The sequence below is a fragment of the Rhopilema esculentum genome, chromosome 9 (genome assembly GCF_057945365.1).
Source record: "Rhopilema esculentum isolate cy_ngs chromosome 9, ASM5794536v1, whole genome shotgun sequence".
Classification (NCBI taxonomy): Eukaryota; Metazoa; Cnidaria; class Scyphozoa; order Rhizostomeae; family Rhizostomatidae; genus Rhopilema; species Rhopilema esculentum.
Window position 1 is genome coordinate 7,413,770 of NC_142823.1, and position 12,369 is coordinate 7,426,138.

The 12,369-nt window shown below is 38.2% G+C and overlaps 1 protein-coding gene across 2 annotated transcripts in view; it reads left to right on the top strand.

The window, feature by feature from the left end:
* The window catches only part of LOC135688980 (ATPase family AAA domain-containing protein 2-like), a 29,620-nt gene extending 20,718 nt beyond the window's left edge, over positions 1-8,902 (top strand). For both annotated transcript variants that reach the window (XM_089110371.1, XM_089110372.1), the window contains exons 14-21: positions 136-238; positions 1,732-1,931; positions 3,134-3,416; positions 3,692-4,027; positions 4,700-4,867; positions 5,472-5,780; positions 6,695-6,852; positions 7,601-8,902. In XM_089110371.1, the coding sequence (XP_088966497.1) occupies positions 136-238; positions 1,732-1,931; positions 3,134-3,416; positions 3,692-4,027; positions 4,700-4,867; positions 5,472-5,780; positions 6,695-6,852; positions 7,601-7,642 (1,599 nt within the window). In that variant the 3' untranslated portion in view covers positions 7,643-8,902. The remainder of the gene's footprint in view (positions 1-135; positions 239-1,731; positions 1,932-3,133; positions 3,417-3,691; positions 4,028-4,699; positions 4,868-5,471; positions 5,781-6,694; positions 6,853-7,600) is intronic.
* Positions 8,903-12,369: the final 3,467 nt, after the last annotated feature.

Sequence of the window (12,369 nt, forward strand, 5' to 3'; positions counted from 1 at the left end):
TCATGGTACGGAATACCTAGGTTCCGTAATGAGAAAGTCTTTTTTGGGAAAATTCGAGAAGGGGGCTTAGCTGATCTAAAGATACTGCTGGTTTCTTTTCAGTTTTTGTTATCAATTGAACCAATTCTTTTGCAGATTTTCGAAGTAGCTGAACCTACGGACGAGAAGCGGCGTTTATTTTTCAATGATTTGCTGCTCAAGAGTGCAATGGAACCAACTTTACAGCAGAGGCCTTCAAGTAAGCTTTATCTTGAAAACCAACCTATTTAAGGCATTCAGTTATTGATAAATGGAAAGGGGATGTCCAAAAAGACTTAATCTTGGTTTTGTGCTGAAATACCATTGGTGGAATTGAGACTGATCACGTGAAGTTACCTCTTACTAAAAACAAGTTCGTTTAGTATGCAGTTTTGAAAAACGGCTAATAGAATAAAAAACAATTTAGTAAACATGCTGAAAGCAGATACCCCCCTACCCTGGGTACCAGACTCACTATATAAAATAATAGAGAGTCTGGTCTAGTGCGCCCCATTCTCGTTCTGGTGAACTTACTTGAAAGAACTGAAGTCTATTTAACAGACTACGCCTGTGAAACAAGGCTGTCGGATAAATAACAAAGATACTCAGTAGTCAGAGGTGTTTTGGGAAATCTTAAAGCAAATGTATTATATATAGTTCTGTAAAGTTGACATTATTAATACAGTGGTAATAGACACTTCTGCTTCAAGATTCCAATCAAATCAGGTGTAAAACGCCATTTGGAGCAAAAAACATGTGCGAAGCATGAAATTTAAGTTAGCACAATGAAGTTATTAAATGTTACTCATTTTTAAATTTCGTATACAACTTAAAATAAGTTTTTTGTAATTTTCCACAAAAATTGTGTGTACTTTCAAAGTCCACTTCCTTACTGTGAAGGCAGCGCGCTTGGACATCGCGGCGGTTAGAATCCTCACGTTGGAAGTTCACCACAGCAAATACGACAAGAGAAGCCCCGTATGCCGGGCGAAATATTAGCCATAACTGATTTACTTGTGTTTGTTGTTTTTTGTTCTCGGCGCCTTGCGGTGTTTCTTATTTACTGCATTTCACTACAAGGCCTAATTTCTTTGCAATGAGAGGCACTGCCTGAAATATCAGAGACTTTCCAAAGCCAGTTGGCAATATGGCGAAGGTGTCTCTTCTCTCTACAAACAAGGCTTTCAATGCTGTTCTGTGTTAAGTTCCACAACATGCGAAAAATATTCTTTGAGTTCAGTTTTAACAGCATCTTCAAACTAAATCGTTACGGTCGCTAGCATTTATTTATGTTGTGTTCTGTTCAATGTTTTACACCAGAGCTAAGTTTATTGTTTCGCTGTGACCTTTGAACGTACAGAAATCTGTACACTCGCTCCTGATTGGTTAATATCAGCACACCAGAACGAGAATGGGGCGCACTAGACCAGACTCTCTATTTTATTTTATACATAGTCTGGTACCCAGGGTAATACCCCCCCCCCCCCTGTAGAGGCTGCGTATTTACTAACATTTAATGCCTAAGGACGGGTGCTCACTACTGCAAGATTTTTAATATACTGTTTGATTCTTATAAAAATTATCAGCTGTTGAACTCTATATTGTCCCTTTCAATTTGCAAATTCTTTTATTCATTCATTTTTGTTTACCTGCCTTCTCCTCTTCTATTTTGAATCCATTTTGTAAATGACAACATCGATTGATTTTCCTTAGAGCCTCGTAGACCGTTGGAGATTTTGCCAGTCGCTGCACCTCCTCCAAAGCGACAGCTGTCAGATCAAGAACTCAAAAACCTGCGAGAAATGGAGGAGAATACTCTTCGCGAGCTTCGATTGTTTTTACGTCAGATTGCATGGAAACTTATGGCTGACAGGAAATTTAAGGAGTTTATGAAACCAGTAGATTTAGAAGAGGTACAGAGTTTCTTATTCCAGTGCCTGAATTTATTATATATTTATGTTTGCAAAAGTGTCGCTGCGTGTTTTTCGTTGAAGTGAAAGTTTCTTAGCTCTTCCAGTTTTGTGTAATCGAAATTGAATATTTTTGGTCAATTGTAAACCAGGAACTAGTATTATAAAGAAGCTGTTTATCAATTAACACAGAAAAGCTGTTTATCAATTAACAGTATTTACGCTAAACAATGGTTTGATGACGAATTGTCGTCTGCTTAACTTCAAAAAAAACTTTTGCCCTTTTTTAACTAAGAGAGTGAACATATATTATCAAAGTATCCCTCCTTCTCAAGCCTCTTTTTTCATGATTGCAAGGTCTACCAGAATTTTCTATAGTTCGTATATTTTACATTTTTTGAATATAGTTAACAGAATAACAGGGTTTAATAAATAACTATACCTTTGATGAATTTCAAAGAACAAGCATTAAATATCTATATCTTTCTTGGTCACCTTGAGCATCATAGAATAAGTTTTGTTCTCAGTTATAGCCAGTATTTTTTACTGAGACCATGCTTTCTTTTGCCACTCTCGCTCACCCTCCCCTTTGTTTCTTCTCCGGTCTCTCCCCTCTGCTTCTCCCCTCTGCCTCTCCCCTCTGCCTCTCCCCTCTGCCTCTCCCCTCTGTCACTTCCCTCAGCCTCTCCCTTCAGCCTCTCCCCTCAGCCTCTCCTCTCAGCCTCTCCCCTCAGCCTCTCCCTTCTGCTTCTTCACTCTGCCACTCCACTCTGCCACTCCCCTCAGCCTCTCCCCTCTGCCTCTCCCCTCAGCCTCTCCCCTCAGCCTCTCCCCTCAGCCTCTCCCTTCAGCCTCTCCCCTCAGCCTCTCCCCTCTGCCTCTCCCCTCTGCCTCTCCCCTCAGCCTCTCCCCTCAGCCTCTCCCTTCTGCTTCTTCACTCTGCCACTCCACTCTGCCACTCCCCTCAGCCTCTCCCCTCTGCCTCTCCCCTCAGCCTCTCCCCTCAGCCTCTCCCCTCAGCCTCTCCCCTCAGCCTCTCCCCTCAGCCTCTCCCCTCTGCCTCTCCCCTCTGCCTCTCCCCTCTGCCTCTCCCTCTCTTCCCTTTTTAGCACTACGTTTTTCCCTGTGAGAATGCACCACCAAAGGAACAGCACCCCATTGCTTGCCTCAGCCTGTACTGAACCTTTAATGCTTCTTCATAACAGGTCCCTGATTATTACGAGGTGATCAAGGAGCCCATGAATCTCTCAACGATCATGACCAAGATCAACGCACACAAGTATGTTTCATGCGCTCAGTTCCTCAAAGACGTCGATCTGATTACAAACAATTGTTTGGAGTATAACCCGGACCGGGATACCTACGACCGACTACTGCGAAACCGCGCTTGTGAGCTGAGGGACACCGCTCATGCCATGATCTGCGCTGACCTTGATCCAGAGTTTGAAAAAATGTGCGAAGAAATCCACGAATCCAGACAAAAACGAAGTTAGTTCCCATACTACTTAGCTTTTTTATTTGTTTTAATCATTATGGCGTTTCAATATGATTTTCATGTTGGCCGACCAAGACGCATTGCTGAAGGCTCTTTTTGTTGAAACAACTCTCTTTCTTTTGATTATTTTTCACAATAAAACGATTTTGTATTGCATGCACCCTCATTGTAATTCCCCTCCCTCTTCATATTAATTCCTGCACATCAAAGTTAGCTAATCGTATTTCGGGTATATTCTCATCATTTGCGTTTTCATTTTATTTTCCAGATGAATCTGAGGAGATATTTGCTCCTTCGTATATTCGCGTGCTTCAGAAGAACGCTCTGCCTCTTCGAGCCACCTCCGCAGCAGCATCCGGTAAATTTACTGGTTCAGAGGCTGGCGATGAACAGAAAACTTCAGCCGATGCAATTCAAGGCTCTAAGGATCCTAAGAAGAAACACGATAACATTACCCCTGAAAAACCGACCCGCCAGAGTCGAAGGCTGAGGGGAGAAGAGTCAGTAGACATTCCATCTTTTTCTACACCTATTGAGAAAATAATACGCTCGCCTGATGGTAGAAGACGCAGAGGCCGAAAGTCGGACAGTAGCAAAAGTCACGGTGATTTTTTAACTTTTCAATTTCGACTCTACAATATGGTCCTCAAGTGTGACACTATAAGTATCTATCTTATACGTTTTGACTTTCCACCACCTAACGTCAAAGACAACCGTGAAATACTTTTTGAAATGCAAAATTGTTGAATTTGTTAAAAATTTGGTTTCATATGCCCAGTGAAAAATTTGAGACTTGCTAACGGTTTTCTTTCATGTTGTCTTGGCTTGTAATTTGTACAGCCAGAGTGATTTGATTGCGGAAAAGCTACGCTGATATTTCAGCAATTTGGAGGTTTAAGATGCCGCGCTTTCAGGCTATGGTCCACTTCAATAATTCTAAGAAGATATTTTAATGACGTCAATACCTAAGAAATCTATATCGAAGGATAATTGACCGAAATAGCAGGGTTTTTGTGTTGGGTTTTTTTAATACATTTCCAAATTTTTAAATTATACCTGGCACGGTTTGGTTCCCGATAATGCTATACAATTTTAAAAGTTAAAACATCAAAGTCAATAGTTTTCCTGAAAATATTATTTTTTACCTGAGAAATGTATTTATTTTATTTCCGGTTTTGTGTTTTGCAACGATGTTTGTTTTCAGGAAGTTTTTCGAAGGGATGAAGCATAGTGTTTGTCTGCAACTATGATCTGATTTTGAATAATTCTTTCTTAGATGAATTAGATTCTTCCGAAGCGAAACCAGCTGACGATGAGAGCAAAATCGAAGGTTTGGAGGAAAACTGTATGGATACAGATAAAATCGATGGAGTTGAAAAACTTGATGAGTCGATGGAAGCTGAAGATGGCATTGTGAAGGAGGAGAAAGACGCAAGTCATATCCGTAGGTGTCTGATTTCTATAAATACATTATATTATCGAAAGGTTAGGCCCTTGGCCATTGATAAGTGTCACTTCCACTATCTGGAACAAATTTTTCGTCACGCACTGTTCTGCACTGATCTGCAAAATTGTATTTCCGTGAAATTGTATTTTCAATGTGTTCTGCACTGATCTGCAAAAGTGTACTTCAACGAAATATTCTGTCTCGCTTAGAAAAGCAATACCCCTGAAACCTGCAAAAGCCGCCATAAGTTCTTGAGCAAGTGAACACTGTGTGTCACGTTCTATCTTGAATTCTACACTCCCTCGCCTCGAATAGGATATTTTCATCTTTTTTGTCTTGTGTCCCACTTTCCTGGAGATTCGCTTAGCTAATCCGTTATGTTAAGATGTCTGTTAATTGGGGGGGGGGGGGGTGTCCGTTAATGAAGTTTTCACTTTAAAACAGTGTTTTGAGTTTTGACTGGTGTCAGAATGAGCTTGGACATCTTTCTTCGGAAGTTGAAAACTAGGTTTTCGACATCATTAAATCCAGACTTAGAATGGGGATTATGTTTTGAATTAGTCATTGTAAAACTCAACTATCTTCCTTTCATTGAACCAAGGTGCGCCTGGCGAAGAGAAATGCCCCGAAGAAGAATCGTTTGTGATTTTAAAGCGGGTGGAAGATGCAAATAGTGAAGAAAAAAAGGGGTTGCCGAAAGGAGTTGAGCAGAATCATGTTATTGGGGAGCATTCAACGTTGGAAAATGAAAACGAAAATGGGGCTGAACTACCTGCAAATGTTTATGGGAATGCGATGACGTCATCTACGCCAAACCCAAGTGACAAAATGCCGATTGCAGAGAACCATCCAAAAATTCAGTTTGGCAATAATCGTGAAATGGAGGAACAGAATAGCATTTTGGAGCAAGGTGATTTTTTGCCTCTATCGATTCCCGGCTGTTTTTCTTTCCAGCCAAGCTCTGATTCATCTGAAATTTCGATTTTCGATCCAATTTTGCTTAACATTATCATCCGTAGCCATGCAAAAAGATTTGAAAAGTGACATTTTTGAAACAGGAGAAAGCTGTAATGTTCCAGAACAGCAGCACTTAAGTTTAAAAGTGATGCTTTAACTTGAAAATTTTTCGATGCTTTTCTTCCCTCCCCCCGCTGCCATTTAAAGTAGGTAACCAATTGACCTTGTGCCTTTTCCTGCTTTTGATGGCAAGTGTAAAATTGGTTTTGTGCTTTTGGGTTGTTTTATTGATGCTATATAACCCCTCCCCCCTCCTCTATTTCCTACGCTATTTCGTATAATTTTGAGGTGAAGATGTTTCTGAAACTTATTGCCCCATGGTTGTCTCTAAAACGATAGAAGATTGAAATTTAGCCACATATTAAAAACGGACTGGATTGGAAACTTGTTTTGTTTCATTGGATTGGAAACTACTTCTATTACAATTACTTCTTTAATATATATATATAAAATAAAGATGTTGCTGTTCTACCTAGGGATCGTGTTTTGTTTTGGGAATTTATTAACTTTGCAGGAATCCCTTCAAGTTTCTTTTAAAAATGGAAATTGTGGGGCACATTCTGATGTTTCTTGGAATCTCATATATAAATGCTTGAAGTAATCACTGCAAGCAAACAGTATACTATTAAGAAGAGGAATTAATTTTACAGGGCGTTTTCTGCTGGATATTGTCCAGGCAAGTTGACTCACATGCTTGGGATTTCCTTAGCTAATTTACAATACTTTGCTTGCCAAATGTATCTTTAATTTGTCAAGAAGCTATAATTGTCTGCAGGAGTTATATTTGCTACTTGTGTTCTTTCGCAGATATTCAAAGCCAAAAGGAAGCCTTGGAAAATCTTCTCGATCGCCTTGTTGAAGCTACTGACTCTGCAAATATCAGCTTCCTGGAGAAAACATACTTTAACATCAACAATTTGATTTATAGGAGCAGAAAGAACCCAGACAGATCTGTGTTGCTAGCCGTAAGTTTCTACAGTATTCTTAAATGCCATCCCTTTCTGTAAAATATTGTTAGCATGTGCGCTGATTTATTAGTTGTAAAAAATATCTTGATTTTTTAAGATATGATATTTCGTCTTCATATAGAACTAGTTGTTTTTCCTTTGTTTGGTTTAGGAAAGAGATTAACACAAGAGTTAGAAAATACTTTGTTGATAAGCGTTAGATTAAAGAAATATAAAATTGTTGTGACTCCCATACGCTCGTGCTTGTTTCAACAATTTCTGCATCCCTTTCAATAGGAAATCGGCTGTCAATCATAGCCTTTCCCACTGGATCTGCTATATATAAAGTTAAATTCGACTTGACCCTCAACTCTCACCCCTTACCCCTCTAACCCCCTACCCCCTAACCCCCATAACCCCCCTTAACCCCCAACTTAAATCAAAACATGTATGCTGCACCTGTGTTAAACAATTTTCCGGCAGTTGATTTTGGGACTTCTTTCCTCTTGCTAATGTCATTATTTGTCTACTCACAGCTATCCTTGAATCCTTTCCCTACCGTTTGAGATTTCTAACTTTTGAATACTTGAAGTTGAATTTTATATAACAAATCATTAAGATAGGAATGCTGGAACTGTTTAACTTGCATGCGTTGAAACTGTTTGATGCGTTTTTATGTATCAAACATTTCCTCGTATCCACGAGCTGTATTAATGCCCTGAGTTCTGTTTTTTCTCTACTCACCCTTGCATTTTTTCTGTTTCAGGAGCTCGATCGTTTCATTAAGAAACTTGCTGCCGAAAGATAATGAAACAGGACATGTTGAAAATATTTTTGTATCTACTTAATTTAACATTTTCTTGTGACAATTTTCTATTGGTGATGTTTCAATCATCGGCCGTTTTTAAATGATTTTATTCGCTCATCACCCAGTGTTATACTATAAGTATTTTGATAATATAAGGCTCTGTTGCACCATTAATTTTCAAGTCCACGTTGCTGCTAAATTACCTTCAACAAAAGATTTATGTAAACATATAGACAAGCATCTTTGGCACTCTCGATATGATGTATTAATTTTTGAATTTATTAAATCTATTAATGATTCTCATCACGTCCGCTCTTGAGAATCTTTCCACTGCCAAAGCCTTTATCTTTTTTTAACCCTGAAGATATCGAAGAGACTCCTAACTTTAAGTTGCATTTAAACGCCTAGATATAAACTATGCTATTGGTCAAATCGTTCTCAATTCTCCTATTTCTTTCCAAGCGTCTTCTTCTTTAAGTTCAAACCACTTGGAACTGCAGCTGCTGGTTGTTTTCCCAAAGTGACCCAATTTCTTTCGTCTAGCGTTAATTTATACGTTACCAATTATACCAAGGAAACATTTCTCCAGTTTCCAGTTATATGCTGTTCCTCACATTTAAATCCGCTTTCTGACCACTGCTCAAAACATCTTTCTGTATACTTCTTTCTCGTCGTCTAATTTCTGTTAAAGGGGGCCATTGTTATCCTTCATTCAAGCTAATCGCAGTGTCTACAGTGAAGCGACTGAAGAAGTCCTTAATATTTCGGAAGACCATTTTAACAGTCAATGAATCTTTTATAACCTAGTTGAATGTAGAATTCTGCTTTAGGTTCATTTAACGCGGTTTGTAGCTTTTTTCCAATGCCTTTTTGCGAGTGGCCTCCGTTTAATTATAAGAACCTATATTTTTCGAAAAGTTTTCAGTGAATCATAAAAGCTCGACTTGGATTATTCCCTTCATAAGCTAGAACGTGAAGTAAGATAAATTTTTCCAAGTTGGAGTGTGATTACTATATGTTAAATATAATTGTCTATTTGGTGCCCTGACCTCCATGTTGATTTATATTGCATAGGTTTGTCCAGCAATAATATTGGCTGCTTCTGCAGCTATAAGGATGAAAATTTTGTATAAGTCTTTAAAAGAAAGCTGTTAAATGTGCTCTGTTGTTTAATATAAAGATTGAAGTTTAAATGTTTCTTACGTTTATCAAAATGATGTATAAATAAAACATTATTTCATAAAGTTCCTATTTGAAAAAGCGTAGTGTCTTTCAGTTTCTTTTCGTGTCAAAGAATGTTGTTACAATTAATAAATCAGCTCGTTTCATGTTCTTGTTTACAATTCATTCTTATTTTTATTTACTTCAAATGGCTATTTGTTTTTTCTCAATTGGTCACATGGTATTACACGTGGTCGGCAATCTTGAAAGAAGTTATAATTCCGTATGGTTATTATGGCGAAATAGGGATGTGTATTGTTTTTGATCAGTCAACATCATTCAAAAAAGGCTTAGATAAAGGTTATTAATTTTATATCTATGTTAGGCTGATATTATCTTAAAAAGACTCTCATTAAAAGCAAAGCAACAATTTCGTAGAAAAGTTAAAAATTGCATTTTCTTAACTTCGGCGAAGAAGTTTTCCATTCATGTTAATGCTTTTTATTCTTCTTAATTTTTCTCTGTTTTGAAATCCCGTGTTTATTCCATCTCCGCCTTTCAAAATATTATTTAACCACCCATTTATTATCCAAAAAGTCCAGTAAACAAAACTGCTTAGTCCCTACTCTATTGCACAATACAATAGGCTCGGTTTTGAAAAACCTTTCATAACATAGTTTATGCTCCTTCCAACAGCTGCACGATTTTTGAAGCACCTTTTGCTCCGCAAGTGTAATTGCAATACGTGGAGAGTACAAAAAGCATGCAATGCTCACAGGGAACTAAGGAAATCAAGCAGTAAATAGCTTTGCCGTTACTTGCAAGATGTGAAGTTTCTTGTTGATATGAAGGGAAAGAAAGTCTTGTCAGAAACTGCGCAAGAAAAGCAAACATGTTTCGATGTTTGTGTTTATGCTCAGGGAGAAGTTTTGATGTCTCAAGTTTTCTGGTACGAGATTCGGTGATTGGTTTAAATGTTGTATCATTTGAAGTTAGTGAGAACTTTGTGATGGCCGTTCCCCTCAACTGGCTTTGAAGAACAGTAAAAATCAGATGGAGTTCAAACGCCTGGCTTCAAAACAATTTCATGCTGGTAAGGTACGAGTTCGTTTTTTACAGTACATTATCCGCAAAAAGCTGAAAAAGCTGCCAAATGAGAATTTAGCTGACTGAATGTCCGTCGAAGAGGTATGTATTCCCAGTGAAGGAACCAGGCATCACGGGGGGGCGGGGGAGGGGGTTGGCTGGAATGATTCTTTGAAGGTTCTACACAAGAGACATTGGCAGGCCGACATTTGTTCTGGATAGGTTTAGCAATAAGGTTGTTTGAAAAACTGCTTCATTAAAATGCATAAAAGAACAGGAATCTACGATGGCTCCACAGAACCCCAATCTTCGTCAGTGGCGTCGTCAAGGGGTGAACTGAAGTGAACATGTCCACCCTATTTTTACCAAAGTTCTATTTTCTGATTTCTGGAAATACATTGAAAAACAATTGGGAGAGGGGAGTTGTGATCAGATCGATTTCGATTTTCGTTCATACAAAGAACTTACTAGAAATGCTGCTTGAGATTGTTTTTCCAAAAGTTTCGAGATAGATCAAATTCTCTTTTCTAATTGAAATATATTTTCTTTATATTATCGAAATCAAAATATATGTTGGCTATTTTCGATTGATCTTTGTGATTTTTTTACTGGAAAATTTCATACCTACGTTCTGGGGTATCTTCTATTCTCATTTCCCCTCTCTCTAAGAGGCAATAACTTAGTAGGACTATTTTATTTTTAGGCCTAGGTTTGGATAAAGGATTCAAACAAAGGATTCACAATGCAACAGAAGGTGTCCCTTATCGAAAATATACTCAAAAGGTACTTACTTTTCTGTTTGCATTCATTTTGTTTTATTTGCCTGCTTTATTTTATCGTCTTATTGTGTATTTTCAATGTATGTCACCATATTTTTGAAAATTGCCAGCATGAAGATCTGATCTTATTTAGAAACGATTTGAATCAATGAAGGAGACAAATGAGCAACTTTTGCAGGGTCAATCTTTTATTCTATCATTATAGATATTATAAGAATTTATCTTTACAAAGGCATAATCCTGAAAATCTCAATATATTCCTTTTTGTTCCCTATCACATCTAGCAAACAAATCTTTGTAAGCTCCCCGATAACTGCAATCAGTCAAACACTGTCCTTTTTACCTACAACTTTGCCATAAAAAGAGTACCATGTTCGATCGGATCGATCGAGGAACAGATCAAGAATAAAACGCTCTTGTGTGCATAGAGTTTTCATGATACAGGCCTTTAAATCCTTTAGAACTTAATAATCTTTACAAGGGCATTCAATACTCCCTAGACAGTTTAGTTTCTTGTGTTTAATACAGGGGTCGGCAACCCGCGGCCCGCGGGCCACATGCGGCCCGCAAGGTACTTTTGTGTGGCCCGGAAGGCCCCTGTTAACCTGTAAATAATGTGGCCTAATGCACGAGTGTCAGCTCGATATTGATTCAGTGATCTTAGATTCTTGCCTAGATTAGCATTCCTCGTTAACATTACTAGTCACTCGAACAAGCTGAAGAAGAAGCTTCAAGGCCATTGTCATTTTGTGAATGTCATGTATGAACATGTCATGTTCCTGCTTATGCTACATATTTGGAAAACTCAGCTGAATCAATGGAACTTGGTTCACTTTCCATCTTCAAATGGAGTTGATCGAGCTGCAGGGTACCAGTGAATTGAAACAGAAATACAAGGAAACTCAGATAATCCCGTTTTATATGGAGTATCTCCATGGTGGATGATGGTTCATATCAAGGTCTGGTGCAGCATGCCAATAAGATGTGTTGCATGTTTGGAAGTACTTCTCTCCTTTGCGAAAGTCTCTTCTCAAAGATGAAGCATGCGAAGAATCGACTGCGATCTCGCATGACTGATCAGCACCTTGAAGGCAACTTGCGGCTGCCAACATCAACAATTCTGCCAAATATTGAGAAGTTGGCCAAGGACGTGCAGCACCAAGTTGCCCATTAGCTTCTTGTAATGCACTGAACAGTGAACATGTACTTTACATCTATGTTTGTATTTACGTACAGCTTCCACGTTACAGTACATTTTCCGATAAATACATTTTTATTGATTAGATTAGTAGTTAGGTAGAATTGGTATATATCAAAATTATACTGTATTTTGAGTTGCGGCCCTCGTATGCATTTCAAAAAGCAAATTTGGCCCCGTGTTTTATAAAGGTTGCCGACCCCTGGTTTAATAGTTCCTTGAGATCTTATAATCAAAGGGAAAGAAGTTTGTCTCGTCCAAAGGTATATTTGAAACGCACATTTTTTAATTGTTGCTTAAAAACACAGTGAGCAAGTTATGAACAAGATGACGGGATAGATTAGGTCGCCTCTCACTGATATGAATTTCTAGTGTTGATTCCAAATAGCATTTAAGATGGATTAAAAGCTTGATGATATAAAGGAGAGGGGTTCGTTTACTTAGAGAGCTGGATAAAAAAGGAAAAATGAATTTATTTCCATTTAATCTAGCTTTTTGAGTTA